A 14362-nucleotide genomic window follows, 5' to 3' on the forward strand; every position below is an offset into this window, starting at 1 on the left:
TCAGTTTCACAGTTCCAAGTATTACACACACACACACACACACACACACACACACACACACACACACACACACACATTCACATTCAGTAATCGTGCTGCCAAAAACGCCACAGCGGCGTGCAGGAGTGATTCAGTCTCTTGTTCAATATTTATCTATTATTTTGGGTTGTCACGTTTTTTAGTGCGTGGTTGCATGTAACTTTGAATGCGTGTCTTCAGTATTAATCTTGTTAAGGTTTAATTGATTAAAATTGATTCTTATTCTGATTCACATCTAATATCACTTGCAGTGAAACTGAAGACATTAAACTAAAGAACGAACGAACATTCAGTCACACACACACACACACACACACACACACACACACACACACACACACACACACTGACACACACCGGCACACTGACTGGACACACACTGACACACATAAACACACACTGACTCGTTGCAAACACACACACACACACACTCGCGCACGCGCACACACGGACACACACACACACATATATACACACACTCGTTGCTCACACTCGTTGCACACACTCGCACATCACACACGCGTACTCCCACACTCCGGTTCACTTTTCTAGAAACAGACTATAAGTCCGTTCTCCAATCATGTTACGTCTTATCCAATCAAATGCTTTGGCTCTGTAAACTCAAGACAGCAACCAATCGCAGCGCAGCCCGCCAAGCGTCACTCAGCGTACCCCAAACAGTGTTTTCTCGTAAAATTCACTCCAAGGTAAGAATATTTTAGATTGCTTTATGTATTATTCAGTACTGATCGATTGTTTACATGCCGAAGAATGGATTGGCACGGCATCAGCTATTGTTGCAATCATTTTGCCTCTAAAATAAGCTTGGCGTGGGTTCCAAGCAGTGTCCCAGTTTTCCGTGTCCATCTGCTCCATTACAAACAAGTGGCCGTGCGTTGAGTTGTTCATGTGAACCCTCTCATGACTTTGTTTACAGCGTGAGTCTTGTTGAGCATAATATATTTTGTCGTAAGGAGTATTTTTATTTCGTCTCTTTTTCACAAATTTTTAGAGACGTATAGAATGTGGATATAAATTACAGTCGCTGACAGCTCAGGAAAAAATGCGTCTGCAAGCCACCAAGTCTGACCCACTTTGCCTGAAATCATTTTTCCGCACAGACTTGCAAGAGTTGTGTACTCTTTGATAAACACAACCCGGTTGTCTGTCCCTTGTTCCAGATTGTTTGGGTGTTGGCATGAGTAATGACCGGATGATGTCTTTAATCATTGTGTAATATGGAAACACGGGTTGAACAATAAATTGAACAAAATATTGTACACTTCACTGAATTCATCACTCATGTTAACATTGTAACTGAAGCAAAAATCTGTTTTATTACATACTTCTCGATTTTTAAACTGAGTTGCAGTTTGCAAAATATAATGGTGGTATAGTTTTGTCATGAATAATTCAGATTTATTTTTGAATATCGTGATTCAAGTTCAAAAGTTCAGGTTGGATGATTTAATAGTCCGAAATGATGTAGGACAACCTTCTCAGCTTGGATCAAATTTCTGTTTTACTCTCTCCCTCTTTTAGACACTTAGTCATAAATTACAAATAAGAATATTGTACTGGCACAGAAGAGAGAGGGAAGAAGTGGATTTTACCAGTGTGAGGGGGGAGGGAGAAGATAAAGAATTAGAGAAGAGAAATGGGTGTGGGTGTACAATTTTGAGTGGTTGTGTAGTATGATTCTTTGTTGACAAAGTAATAGAATTTCATGGAAGTTAATTAAAAAAAAAAAAAATTACAGGGCACAGGGTGTAGACCATTTTTCACCCACCGTTTACAGGAAAGGTTAAAAGTATTTTCCATGATTGTAGTATAAATGCATTTATTGAGAAGTGCAGCATTCTGTGTGAAAATAGATGGATTATCAGTATACATGTGTATGTGTTAGATAAAAACTTTTCTGAAATAATTTTTCACCTCTGTCTGATAAACATCAAAGGCAAACTGTCATTTAAGATGCAAAAGCAGCAACAACTAAAAGCTTACAAGATGTTGACTGTTTTTGTTGAGAATTAGAGTGGTGAATTTGTTGTTATTTTGTTTTATATAATTGTGTTGTTTTTTTATTCCAGGTATCTGGGCTGATATTACATAGCCATGCCATCACCCAAAAAGGTAATATTTTTACATGATTGATTTTTTTCAAATTGAAATGATTGTTTCAAATTTTGTGGGATATTTTTTCAGGCACTGAATCCGTTCCATGTTTTAAGGTCAAAGAAAGGATGTTAAACCAGTACAGGCTGTAAGGTGACATGTATTTTATTGTCATTGTTTTATAAAAAGCCTGAACAGAAGTATAACTGTGACACACAACTTTGACTTAAATTGCTAAAGATTTATGCTGATTAAAAAAAAAAAAAAATGAAACATCTACTTTGTTTTAAAGAATGATGCAGTCTGGTCAGTAAATTGCCTCAAGATTTTATAAATTTATTATTCTAAAAGCTGAGTCAGGGGTGACAAGTATTGGGTATTAGGCATGACCAACACTTACTTTTTATGTGATCTGTTGCAGTTGAAATAAGGTAGATGATGATGTGTTGTTGTTACATGAATAATTGGATTTCTGATAAGTTGGAATGGGTACAAGCAAACTAATTCAATGTGCTTGTCAGGTGTGTGAGAGAGTGTTGGAGAACTTCTAGTTGCAGAACTAGGCATGTAAGAACACAGCCATCAGTGTAGGTTTGGCATGGAGTGTGGGGGTCTTTGTTGACACTTTTTTTTTTCTCAGAAGACCTTTTAATTTTGTATTATTTTTTGTGAATGGTATCCTTTATGAATCATGACATAAAAAATATTTGTAGTTACTGGAAGTATGTACAACCGCAGCAGCAGTAATGGACATCTTGATCAGTTTGTCATAATAGCTGGTGATGCTGACTGGAAAAAAAAAAATCAATAAATAACCAGAATGAATGAACCTAAATCAGATGAAGATCAACAGTGGTTTGTAACTAGTTGTAACATTTATCTCAGTTCAGGAAAATCCTGAAAGAAAACAGAAGAGTTGACTAAAGCGTGAACAAGACTATAGATCAATGACTGCTTTGAAAGAGATGACCTTTCAACCCTGACCTGCTTCACAGTTGTTGTGGGCTCATGGTCTGTCAGCTGAGCCCTCAGCTGAGGACAAGGAGAGGAGGGGCAGTAACTCAGATGTAATATTACACAAGCTGAAAGTCTGTTGCCACGCTGCTGCCTGCAGCTACCGTCCACAGGGCTGTCTTTATTTTTAGTTGCTCAGAAAAAAGGGGGGAAATCTCAAGTCTGTTAACTGGTGATAGCAGGTCAGTCTTTTTTGTTGGGAGCCAGTGTTTGTCCACAAGTCTCATTTGCTAACACACAACACACTCATGTAAGTGCTTGATTGTTGACAGGTTTGTAAAAGTTTCAGATACAAGTCTTATTACATATACTTTTTTACTTTGTTAAAATATGGGGTGTGACTGATATAACTTCTGAAGTGTTAGTGCAGTTAAGGATTTTTTATTTACAGTTATAGTTTACACAGTGAATTGATTATTGAAGCCGTCTTAAAACTTAAAATTCATGTTTAAAAGCTTGAGAGACAGGACTTACAGTATGTGCTATTTCATATGGGCTCATTGTTTTGTAATAGTTCAGTTCATTAGGTCTTATTCAAAACTTTATCATGCATTCAGTTCATATTATTTGATTTTGTATCAGTTCATGAGACTTGTCATGGGATGCTGTTGGAAATGAGCAATTTTCTTAATGAAAATTAGTGTATTGAAACACTGATAGACCAATTGTATATTTTTGTATGGTGCCAGGATTACCTTGGCACTGACTGAACCACAGATAAGATGAATGAAAAGAAGCAGCTTGTGACAACACTATGACCTTGCAGATACACACACGTGTGCATTTACACATACACATACATAAGCAGTGAGGCACTGATGACATACTGTATACATAATACATGCTTGTATATATGCATATGTTCATGCACACCTTGACATGTGCATTTTCATACACACACACACACACACACACACACACATACGTAACTCTCATGTCATGTCCATAGTCTGGTTTTGGCCAAAATGCATTGTGTGCTTTTATTGAGTTTTAATCAGTCCATCCAAATACTTCCTATTATACTATTTTTTTTATAGTCCACAAATATGTCCATCCTAATATCTATTATACTTAAAAGGAAATAATCCGTGAGGTGGTGGAGTATGTGTCAGAACAAACAAAAAGCAGTTCTTTCCTATTGCAGCAGAAAAGCTGATAATGATAGTTTGGCCATATTCATTGCCACCTTCACTATAGAAGCACATAAAGTTCTAACCACTCTTCTCTTCACTAACATTACAGAAAAATCCCATTTAACACATGGCCACTTCAGCAAAGGAAAGCTAAATGAGGCCTTACTTAAAAAAAAAAGAAGAAGAAAAAAACAAAGAAAGAAAGAAAAGAAAAGAAAAGGCAGATTTTTGTGGGGTTGCTTAGTATTGCTTAGTATTAATTATGGAGAAGGTTTCAATAAAGAATGCATGTTGCAAGAGGCCCTGGCTCTTTTTAATTTCTTCTTTTTTTTTACTTTGAAAAAAAAAAGACAAAAAAAAAAGACCACAAATATTCAGGCCTTGAACTCGCCCAATAACCTTGAGCATTTAAATTCTGGACCTGCTGCATCCCTCTTACTCTCGCCTCTTTCCTGACTTGACTCTCCATCTCTTCTGCTTTTTGCCTCCCCATCTTACAAACGTACCCCCATCCTTAAGAAAACTCAGGTTTCACATGACTATTTTTCAGACACGAGCTCGCTCCAGACAGCGCAGCAAATCTGCATCTCGCAGTCGTAGTCGCAGTCGCAGCAGAGGAAGATCAACAGCCTCCACAGAAAAGAAAACTCGGTCCTCTTCACAGACACGCACTGCGTCTGCGTCCCCTGCTCGCAAGACCCGCTCTAAAGTGTCCAATCAGGAAAAGGCCTCAGTCACTCCTGTGCGACAGTCCATGCGCATTGCTAACATTGTGGCTCAAGAGGTAAGAGTATGTGTGGGTGTTAGTCTGTGGTTTTATTGGTGTGTGTTTTACTGAATAAAAATCATTGTAACTCTTGAAGAATCTCACTGCATTTGACTTGAAAGGTCTGTTTGACCACTGTGTTTCTTTTAAAATTTAAAAAGGATATCAGAAACACTGGCTCAGTCTAGAAAGTGTTTTAAAATATTATTTTAAAGTACATTCTTGTTGGGGGACCAGTTGGGGGAGGTGATTTGAACTATTGTCTTGAACAATCAGTAAGTACCTAGTCCCATGCTCTGTTTATTGGTCTCTTACTGACTGGTATGTGGATACTGTATCTTGTCTCACTTTTTTATGACAAAGAAATGGAAAACCACCTTTTAATTACACATACTTAACCGTGACCCAACTAGCGCAGACTCCGGCAGGGGTCTGACATTCCTATCCTGTGCAAACTACTATTTCCTTTTGATTAATTTCTTTTTGAATTTCATTGATGTCCTGTATATATGTATGGACTGGAATTTAGCTGCTGCAGGCCATCCAGAAATAAACTTATTTTGAAATGTATACTTTGTTCTTGATCAGTAGAAAGATCAATGGAGGTCTGATAAATTTGAATCTGCAACTGAGCATTGACAGAACATATTGAAGGAGACACTGATGATTTGTTTCTGTTGAAATGTCTTTAACTTTGGCAGATCATAATCTTCCTATCTCTCTCTTTTTCTTCTTTGCTCTTGCTATCTGTCAGTAATTGTGTGTGAGTGTGTGCTTGATTGTGTGTAATTTTTATCTGTGCTGGGTTAGAATAATGTTACATGGATGGCTGTTATAAATTCTTTTCTTTCCTCCCTACTTTTTTTTGTCTATTATTTTTCTCACGCAGTCTTTGCTCTTGCCACCTGTCAGTAATTGTAATTATATATATGTGTGTGTGTTTAATTTTAATCTGTGTTGGGTTAGAATGATGTTAAATGACTGGCTGGTATGAATATGTGTAACTTTTCTTTCCTCCATACTCTTTCTCTCTACTATTTGTTTTTTCCCACTGTCTTGCCATACAAGTATATATATATATATATATATATATATATATATATATATATATATATATATGATAGGGCTTGACATTAACGGTTGCCCAACTGATGGGGCAAGTAGATCATCATGTCGGGCAAGTATTTTCCAAGACAAGTATGTTTTGTTTTTAAAAATATCCATCAAGCTTCCGATACCAATCATCTGACACATTTCCTGAACAGATGTTTTGAGTCTGACTGTGACAAGTGATCAGCCTAACTCTTCCTCCACCTACACCTCACCCCTCCACTGGCAAGGTTGTCAAAATCACTGCTGCGCTGTCCCTTCACCACCCTACCCTCCATTTCTTTGACAGTGATTTGTCTGCCTTTCTGTCTCATTTAGTCTTTTTCTCTCTGTCTCTCTTACTCTCTCCCTCATCTCAGTGTTAAGGTCAAGTTGGTTAATCAAAAAGGAAACAGCCATTCTGTACAATCATAACTTAAAGTCAACACAGACATGACCTCCACAATCCTCCCCCCTTCTCATTCCTTCACCCCCCTTACCCCAAACTTTCTCTTTGTCCCCTCCTCTAGACACCACCTCCCATATCATAGACTTGCTTACCCTTACCCCCACCCCCTTCATCCCCCCTCCACTTTCACATGGTCAGACTGTAAATAGCAGAAATGATGGAGGCAGGGTAGGGGTCAAAGTCCAGTTTTGCTGAGGGGATTAACACATATCAAAAGACATTGTGGAAAGCTCCGTTGCTATGGAGGTTGCCTCCATGTAGATAAAACAGCTGTACCACATTCCCTCTCTGGAACTGTGACCCTTCACCATCCCCTTCCACTCACACACACACACACTCTCTCTCTGTGTATCTGATGCCAGGTGAGAACAACTGAAACCCATCCTGGTGTGGCCATCCAGGCAAGTGAATTTTTAACAGAGTTGCCATACCAGGCAAGTGAGAAACAGTAACTGTTGACCCCATCTAACAGAATTGTACTTGGATCTGTCAAATCCTGACATTGTTTGTCTCACAGTGCAAATGATGGATTTGCTTTTTAACTCTGCATGTTGCTGTTTGCAGTGGAGGTTAAAAAAAGAAATAATTTCTGTGGCTGACAGTCAACCACAAAAACATACCTAAGGCAGTGTTTGGTGTCATATACTGTACCATGTCAAACTGATGCAAACTAGGCCTATCGGTTTGCTCTGCCTGGCCAAATTTCGCGCGGCTAACAGTGAAAAGACGCCCCTTCTTGCCCGGTCCGCTCTTATTGTCAAGTGAGACAGATAAAACTTGTTTTGGCTGTTCAAAACAACAGTTATCTTTGGTGAAACACAACAAAACAAACATTAGTTAAAGAAAAGGGTTTGACTACTTTGTGTGTGTGTGTGTGTGTGTGTGCGTGCGCATGTGAGCAATTGGTGATGCATGTAAGTTTCTGAGAGTTGGGCAAGTGCAAATTCTGTCCGGGCAAGTGAATTTTCCAGTGACTTGCCTGGCTGGGCAAGTGGGAAAAACAGTTAATGTCAAGCCCTGATATATACCTTGGTATTGTTCAAATCTGAAATTAGTCATTGTAAACAGATTTAGATGTGAGCATACATGCATACACAGGGGCACTTGCAATGCTTTGATATGATGGTGCAAACTTTGGATTTTCCATAACAAATGAAAAAGGTCAGCATGAATTGGTAAACATTTGCTCTGCGTGTGCAGAAACAAGAGTCAAGTAAAACGGTGGAGAAGATCACCATGGAGGCCAAGACAAACATGGTTGGAGCGGACAAGGAGAAACCTGTGCCACGTACCACTCACTACGAGTTTGGTGGCCCTATTGGGGCATTCTTCATGATCTTTTTGCTGCCTGCCACTGTCTACCTGGTCAACTTGGCCTGCAGGAAGGTAAGTGACCAACAGCACAAGTTATTTTTAATACCCATTACAGAGACACTAGTTACCCCAATTCCATCAATCTTAGTTAAAACGTTTAACGATTATCACAATTTCTTTTTTCATGTTTTGGTGTTTGGAGTTTTGTATAAAACTGCAAACAGGGTGTGGCTAGTTTTATCCTGAGACATTTTTCTGTATCTTTCATTTAACTGGTTGGTGAGTTTTTCGTGGCTGATATGATGTTGCCAGTGATGACCAAGTTATCCCTGTCAGATACCTGTACAGGTTGGTGAAACAGCACGTCAGACTGAGGTAACATTTCAAAGCTTCAAGCTAGATGGCATAGGTCTCTTTAAACCACATATACATACGTGTAAGCACAAAATACACACAAAACCAAGTATACAAAAAAAGAAATAAGAAAAAAACAAACTGCATGTTGGCAATTTCTCAGGGAAAGGAATGTTTTTTGACAAGATTAGCACAATTATTTCTACAAATTGTGGATCTGTTGACAAAATCTGATTTCCATTTCCTCAAGACCTATTCTTTTTCCCTTTTTTGGAGGGACAGTGAGAGATGGAGGGACAGAGTGAAAAAGACTGAAAAATATGTGGATGGACAGTTCAGAAAGAAAACCGAGACATAAGTGAGGAAAAAAGAGATGTCACTGTTACGTGATAGTGAACATTTTTTTGCGTGTGCGGGCCTGTATTCTTTCTTCAAAACAGTTTCACTGCTGAAGTATTTTATGTTGTTTAGGTGATTTTTCTCACCTTTCAAAAGTCTGACTCCATATGAAGTTATGAAAATGTTGTTTCTCTGTGTTGTGCCTTTGGTTCATTAAATTGGTGAATTGTTAGTGACTGAAATGTTGCCAGTGATGACCAAGTTATCCCTGTCAGATACCTGTACAGGTTGGTGAAACAGCACGTCAGACTGAGGTAACATTACAAAGCTTCAAGCTAGACGGCATATGTATTTTTGAACCATGTATACATGCAAATGTAGGTACAAATACACACAAAACCAAGCACAAAAAAATAAGTTATGAATGTTAGCATTTTCTGTGAGAAAGTTATGTATTTTGACAAGATTAGCACAATTATTTCTACAAACTGCGAATCTGTTCACAAAATCTGATTTTCATTTCCTCAAGACCTATTTTACAATGTGAATTCTGTTCTAAGGAGCACTTTTTTCCCCCTTTTCTTTTTTTTTTGACAGTGAGAGATTGTTTTCCCACGTCCACCTGTGTCTTTACATTTGTGGAGGGAAAGGGGTAAAAGGAGAGAAAGAGACATGAGACAGAAATGAGAAAAATATATGGATGGACAGTTCAGAAAAACTGAGACAAAGTGAGGAAAAAGATGTCACTCTGACATGATAATGAACATTTTTCATGTGTGCAGGCATGTATTCTTTCTTCAAAACTGTTACAGTGCTGAAGTATTTTATGTTGTTTAGGTGTTTTTTTCCCCACCTCAGGAAAGCCCGATTACATATGAAGTTGTAAAAATGGTGTCTCAATGTGTTGTGCCCTTGTTGATTAAGAGAGATCACTTCATTGAACTGGTGAACTGTTAGTGACTGAAATGTTGCCAGTGATGACCAAGTTATCCCTGTCAGATACCTGCACAGGTTGGTGAAACAGCACGTCAGACTGAGGTAACAACATTCAGAAGCTTCAAGACAAAAATGATGAATGTGCATAAACATCTGCACACACAAATGCACATAAAATCAAGCCCAAAAAGTGGGAAATTTGATGCAGATGTGTAAAGCATGTCTCCCAGTAAGATCAGCACAAGTATTTCCACAAAATGAATATGTCTGTCAGCAACTCTGGAGAATAAAAGGATCTGTTCTTTTACACTGTTAACTGTCTGTTAAGGAGTACATTGATGGACAGTGGGAGATTGTTTTTTTCTCTGTTCACCTGTATGTGTAGAGGAAGAGGGTGTAAATCTCCTGGAGTATGAGACCTCACAGACAGCACAAAAATGAAATGGATAGATGGACAAAGTGCAAGAGAGAAGAGAGAGATGTGTGGATGGACAGTTGGGAGAAGAGAGAGATGATGGGTGTAAAAAATACGTCACTTTCATATGATGATCAGGATGTTATGCTTCTGAAGGCCTTGTAGCATTATTGAATTGTGGTCAATCAGTATAAACACTAAACAGTAACTCTTCAACATATTCTTTTTTTGAAGCAATATCATAATTGGGAAGAAAAAAGTATATCACTTCATGTTGCTTAGGTTATTTTTCTTGCCTTTAGTGCTTAGCCTTGATTCTGATCTTCCAAAAAAAAAAAAAAAAGATTAACTAATAAATTGTACAGTGAGTTGTTAGTGACTGACATGTTGCCAGTGATGACCCAAGTTATCCCTGTCAGATACCTGCACAGGTTGGTGAAACAGCACGTCAGACTGAGGTAACATTCAGAAGCTTCATGACAAAAATGGCATAAGTGCATAAACTTCTGCACACGAAAATGCACATAAAACTGAGCCCCAGATGTAGGAAATCTGATGCAGCTGTAAAAAGCATGTCTTCAAATGAGATTATGAATACTCTGTCCGCAAGTCTGGTGAATAAAAGGATCTGTTCTTTTCTCTTCCTACTTCTGGGAGGTTACTGGCCGTAGTACTTTCGTTTTCTCCGCATATGCGGATAGTAGTTTGCACAGGCAGGAATGTCAGACCCCTGCCGGAGTCTGCACTAGTTGGGTCACGGTAAGTATGTTATTTAAACGTAATTTTAGATAGAAAATTTCCTTTAAGGAGTACATGGATGGAATGTGGGAGATTGTTTTTCTCTGTTGGTCTGTATGTGTAGAGGAAGACGGTGTAAAACTCCTTGAGTTTGAGACCTCAGACAGCACAAAAATGAAATGGGTAGATGAATGAAATGGGTAGATGGACAAAGTGCAAGAGAGAAGAGAGAGATGTGTGGATGGACAGTTGGGAGAAGAGCCAGACGGAGGGTGTAAAAAATATGTCACTTTCATATGATGATCAGGATGTTATGCCTCTGAAGGACTTGTAGCATTATTGAAGTGTGGCCAATCAATATAAACAGTAACTCTCCAACATATTCTTTTTTTGAAGCAATATCATAAATGGAAAAAAATAGAGTTTATCACATCATGTTGCTTCAGTAATTTTTCTTGCCTTCACTAGTGCTTAGCCTTGATTCTGATCTTTAAAAAAATAAAATAAAAAAGAATAATAATTAATTAGATTGGACAGTGAGTTGTTAGTGAAGTGTTGCCAGTGATGACCAAGTTATCCCTGTCAGATACCTGCACAGGTTGGTGAAACAGCACGTCAGACTGAGGTAACATTCACTGATTCAGAAGCTTCATGACAAAAATGGCATAAGTGAATAAACATCTGCACACGAAAATGCTCATAAACCCAAGCCCCAAATGTAGGAAATCTGATGCAGTTGTTTAAACCAGGTCTTCAAATGAGATTATGAATACTCTACCCGCAAGTCTGGAGAATAAAAGGATCTGTTCTTTACTCTGTTAAACTTAAATGTCTGTCAAGGAGTACATGGATGGACAGTGGGAGATTGTTTTTCTCTGTTCATATGTATGTGTAGAGGAAGAGGGTGTATATCTCCTAAGAGTTTGAGACCTCACATAAGCACAAAAAAGAAATGGGTAGATGGACAAAGTGCAGGAGAAAAGAAACATATGTAGATGGACAGTTGGGAGAAGAGCGAGGTAAAAAGATATCGCTTTCATTTGATGATCAGGATGTTATGCCTCTGCATGCTTTCTAGCATTATTGAAGTGTGGCCAGTCAATAAAAAAACAAAAAACAAACTCCAATCCATTCTTTGTTTGAAGCAATATGATATTGAAAAAAAAAAAAAATGTCTATCACTTCATGTTGCTTAGGTAATTTTTCTTACCATAAGTGCTTTGCCTTGATTTTCATCTGTTTTTTGTTTAACTGGATGAGTTGTTAGTGACTGAAATGTTACCAGTGATGACCAAGTTATCCCTGTCAGATACCTGTACAGATTGTTGAAACAGCACGTCAGACTGAGGTAACAACATTCAGAAGCTTCATGATAAAATGGTGCATGTGCATAAACATCTGCACATGCAAATGCACATAAAACTGACCCCCCAAAGTTGGAAATTGATTTGGTTGTGTAAAACATGTCTCCTTATGAGATTAGCACAAGTATTTCCACAAAATAAATACTTCTGTCAATAAGTCTGAAGAATAAAAGGATCTGTTAAATGTTAAATGTCTGTCAAGGAGCACATTGATAGACTGGGAGATTGTTTTTCTCTGTTCACCTGTATGTGTAGAGGAATAGGGTGTAAATCTCCTAGAATTTGATACCTCGTACAGCACATAAATGAAATGGGTAGATGGACAAAGTGTAGGAGAAAAGAGGTGTGTGGATGGACAGTTGGGAGAAGAGCGAGACGGAGGGTGGACAAAAGATGTCACTTTCATATGATGATCAGGATGTTATGCCTCTGTATGCTTTCTAGCATTATTGAAGTGTGGCCAGTCAATAAAAAAAACAAACTCCAATCCATTCTTTGTTTGAACAATATGATATTGAAAAAAATAGTACTTTGCTTCATGTTCTTGCCTTAAGTGCTTAACCTTGATTTTGATCTTTTTTGTGTGTTAAACTCGACAGTGAGTTGTTAGTGACTGAAATGTTGCCAGTGATGACCGAGTTATCCCTGTCAGATACCTGCACAGGTTGGTGAAACAGCATGTCAGACTGAGGTAACAGCATTCAGAAGCTTCATGACAAAATGGTGCATGTGCATAAACATATGCACACGCTAATGCACATGAAACCAAGCCCCAAAAGTAGGAAATCTGATGCAGTTGTGTAAAGCATGTCTTCTAATAAGATTAGCACAAGTATTTCCACAAAATGAATACGTCTGTCAGCAAGTCTGAAGAATAAGGATCTGTCCTTTTTGCACTGTTAAATGTCTGTCAAGGAGCACATTGATGGACAGTGGGAGATTGTTTTTCTCTGTTCACCTGTATGTGTAGAGGAAGAGGGTGTAAAACTCCTAGAGTATGACTATGAGATCACAAAGACGACACAAAAATGAAATGGGTAGACGGACCAAGTGCAGGAGAGAAGAGACCGGTTTGTAGATGGACAGTTGGGTGAAAAGTGAGACGGTGGAAAAAAGATGTCATTATTTTATGGTGATTGGGATTTTATGCCTCTGCATGCCATCAAGCATAATTGAAGTGTGGCCAATCAATAAAAACAACTCTCATACACGATTTTTATTTGAAGCAATATCATAATTAAAAAAAACAAAAAACAAAAAAACAACAACTTTAAATGTCGCTTGGGTGTTTTTATTTTTTGCCTTAAGTGCTTAGCCTTGATTCTGATCTTAAAAAAAGAAAAGAAAAAAAAAAGAGTTAAACTGGACAGTGAGTTGTTAGTGACTGAAATGTTGCCAGTGATGACCAAGTTATCCCTGTCAGATGCCTGCACAGGTTGGTGAAACAGCACGTCAGACTGAGGTAACATTCGAAAGTTTCATGAAATAAGTGGTGCATACATGCTCTAGACATGATTACACACATACGTTTGTGCAGACAGATAAAACCCAAGCCAGACAACAACAGATTAGTGTTCTTTTGTGAAAGATGGGCTATAAAATCCCCTGAACAACATCACTGTGGCAGCAGTTTGTAAAGTTTCAAGTGAGGATTTCACCCCTTTGTCCCCATAAACATACACACAGATGGACAGGGGAGAGTGATTCCCCTGTTGTTGTTTTTTAAAGTTGCTTGAAATTGAAAGAAATTAGCATAAGAATAGAGAGGAAAAGAGACTTGTGTTGCTAGTTGATTTGCACTTAATGTTCAAATACTTGGTCATTTTGAAATTAAACAAGTTAATGAATTTATGATTGAAACAGAAATGTTGCTAGTGATGACCAAGTTATTCCTGTCAGACACTGTAGCAGGTTGCCGTTGGTGAAACAGCACACCAGACTGAGGTAACATTCAATGAAAAGTTTTATGTGTATAAAATGGGATACATTGCAACGTAGGTACGGGCAAACCAAACAACAGGGAAAAAACAAACACTGATGTCTTTTTATGTGATTTCTATAATGGGTAAAGTTGAACTTTTGAAACAACTGGGAAACACACATGACATTACTTCAGTAATGAGAATATGTTCCCCCCCCCCCCCCCACCCCCCACCCACCCACAAAACCCCCTTTCAACATGTGGAGGATGAGATGAACCCCTTGAAAATGTGAGACAACATGGACATTGGGAAAAGGTAAAGAGTTGGTGGGAGAACTAAGAAATTAGAAGAGAAA

The 14362-nt window shown here is 38.3% G+C and overlaps 1 protein-coding gene across 2 annotated transcripts in view; it reads left to right on the top strand.

Moving 5' to 3' along the window:
* Nucleotides 1-682: 682 nt before the first annotated feature.
* Nucleotides 683-14362, top strand: part of LOC143296696 (delta(14)-sterol reductase TM7SF2-like) — a 33360-nt gene continuing 19680 nt past the window's right edge. The window contains exons 1-4 of one of the 2 annotated variants that reach the window (XM_076608738.1): nucleotides 683-746; nucleotides 2130-2172; nucleotides 4852-5085; nucleotides 7826-8011. In XM_076608738.1, coding sequence (XP_076464853.1) covers nucleotides 2155-2172; nucleotides 4852-5085; nucleotides 7826-8011 — 438 coding nt within the window. In that variant the 5' untranslated portion in view covers nucleotides 683-746; nucleotides 2130-2154. Of the gene's footprint in view, nucleotides 747-2129; nucleotides 2173-3214; nucleotides 3351-4851; nucleotides 5086-7825; nucleotides 8012-14362 lie in introns of those variants that run through there. The other variant, XM_076608739.1, reaches the window with a different exon arrangement.

Source organism: Babylonia areolata, chromosome 21, assembly GCF_041734735.1.
Source record: "Babylonia areolata isolate BAREFJ2019XMU chromosome 21, ASM4173473v1, whole genome shotgun sequence".
Taxonomy (NCBI): Eukaryota; Metazoa; Mollusca; class Gastropoda; order Neogastropoda; family Buccinidae; genus Babylonia; species Babylonia areolata.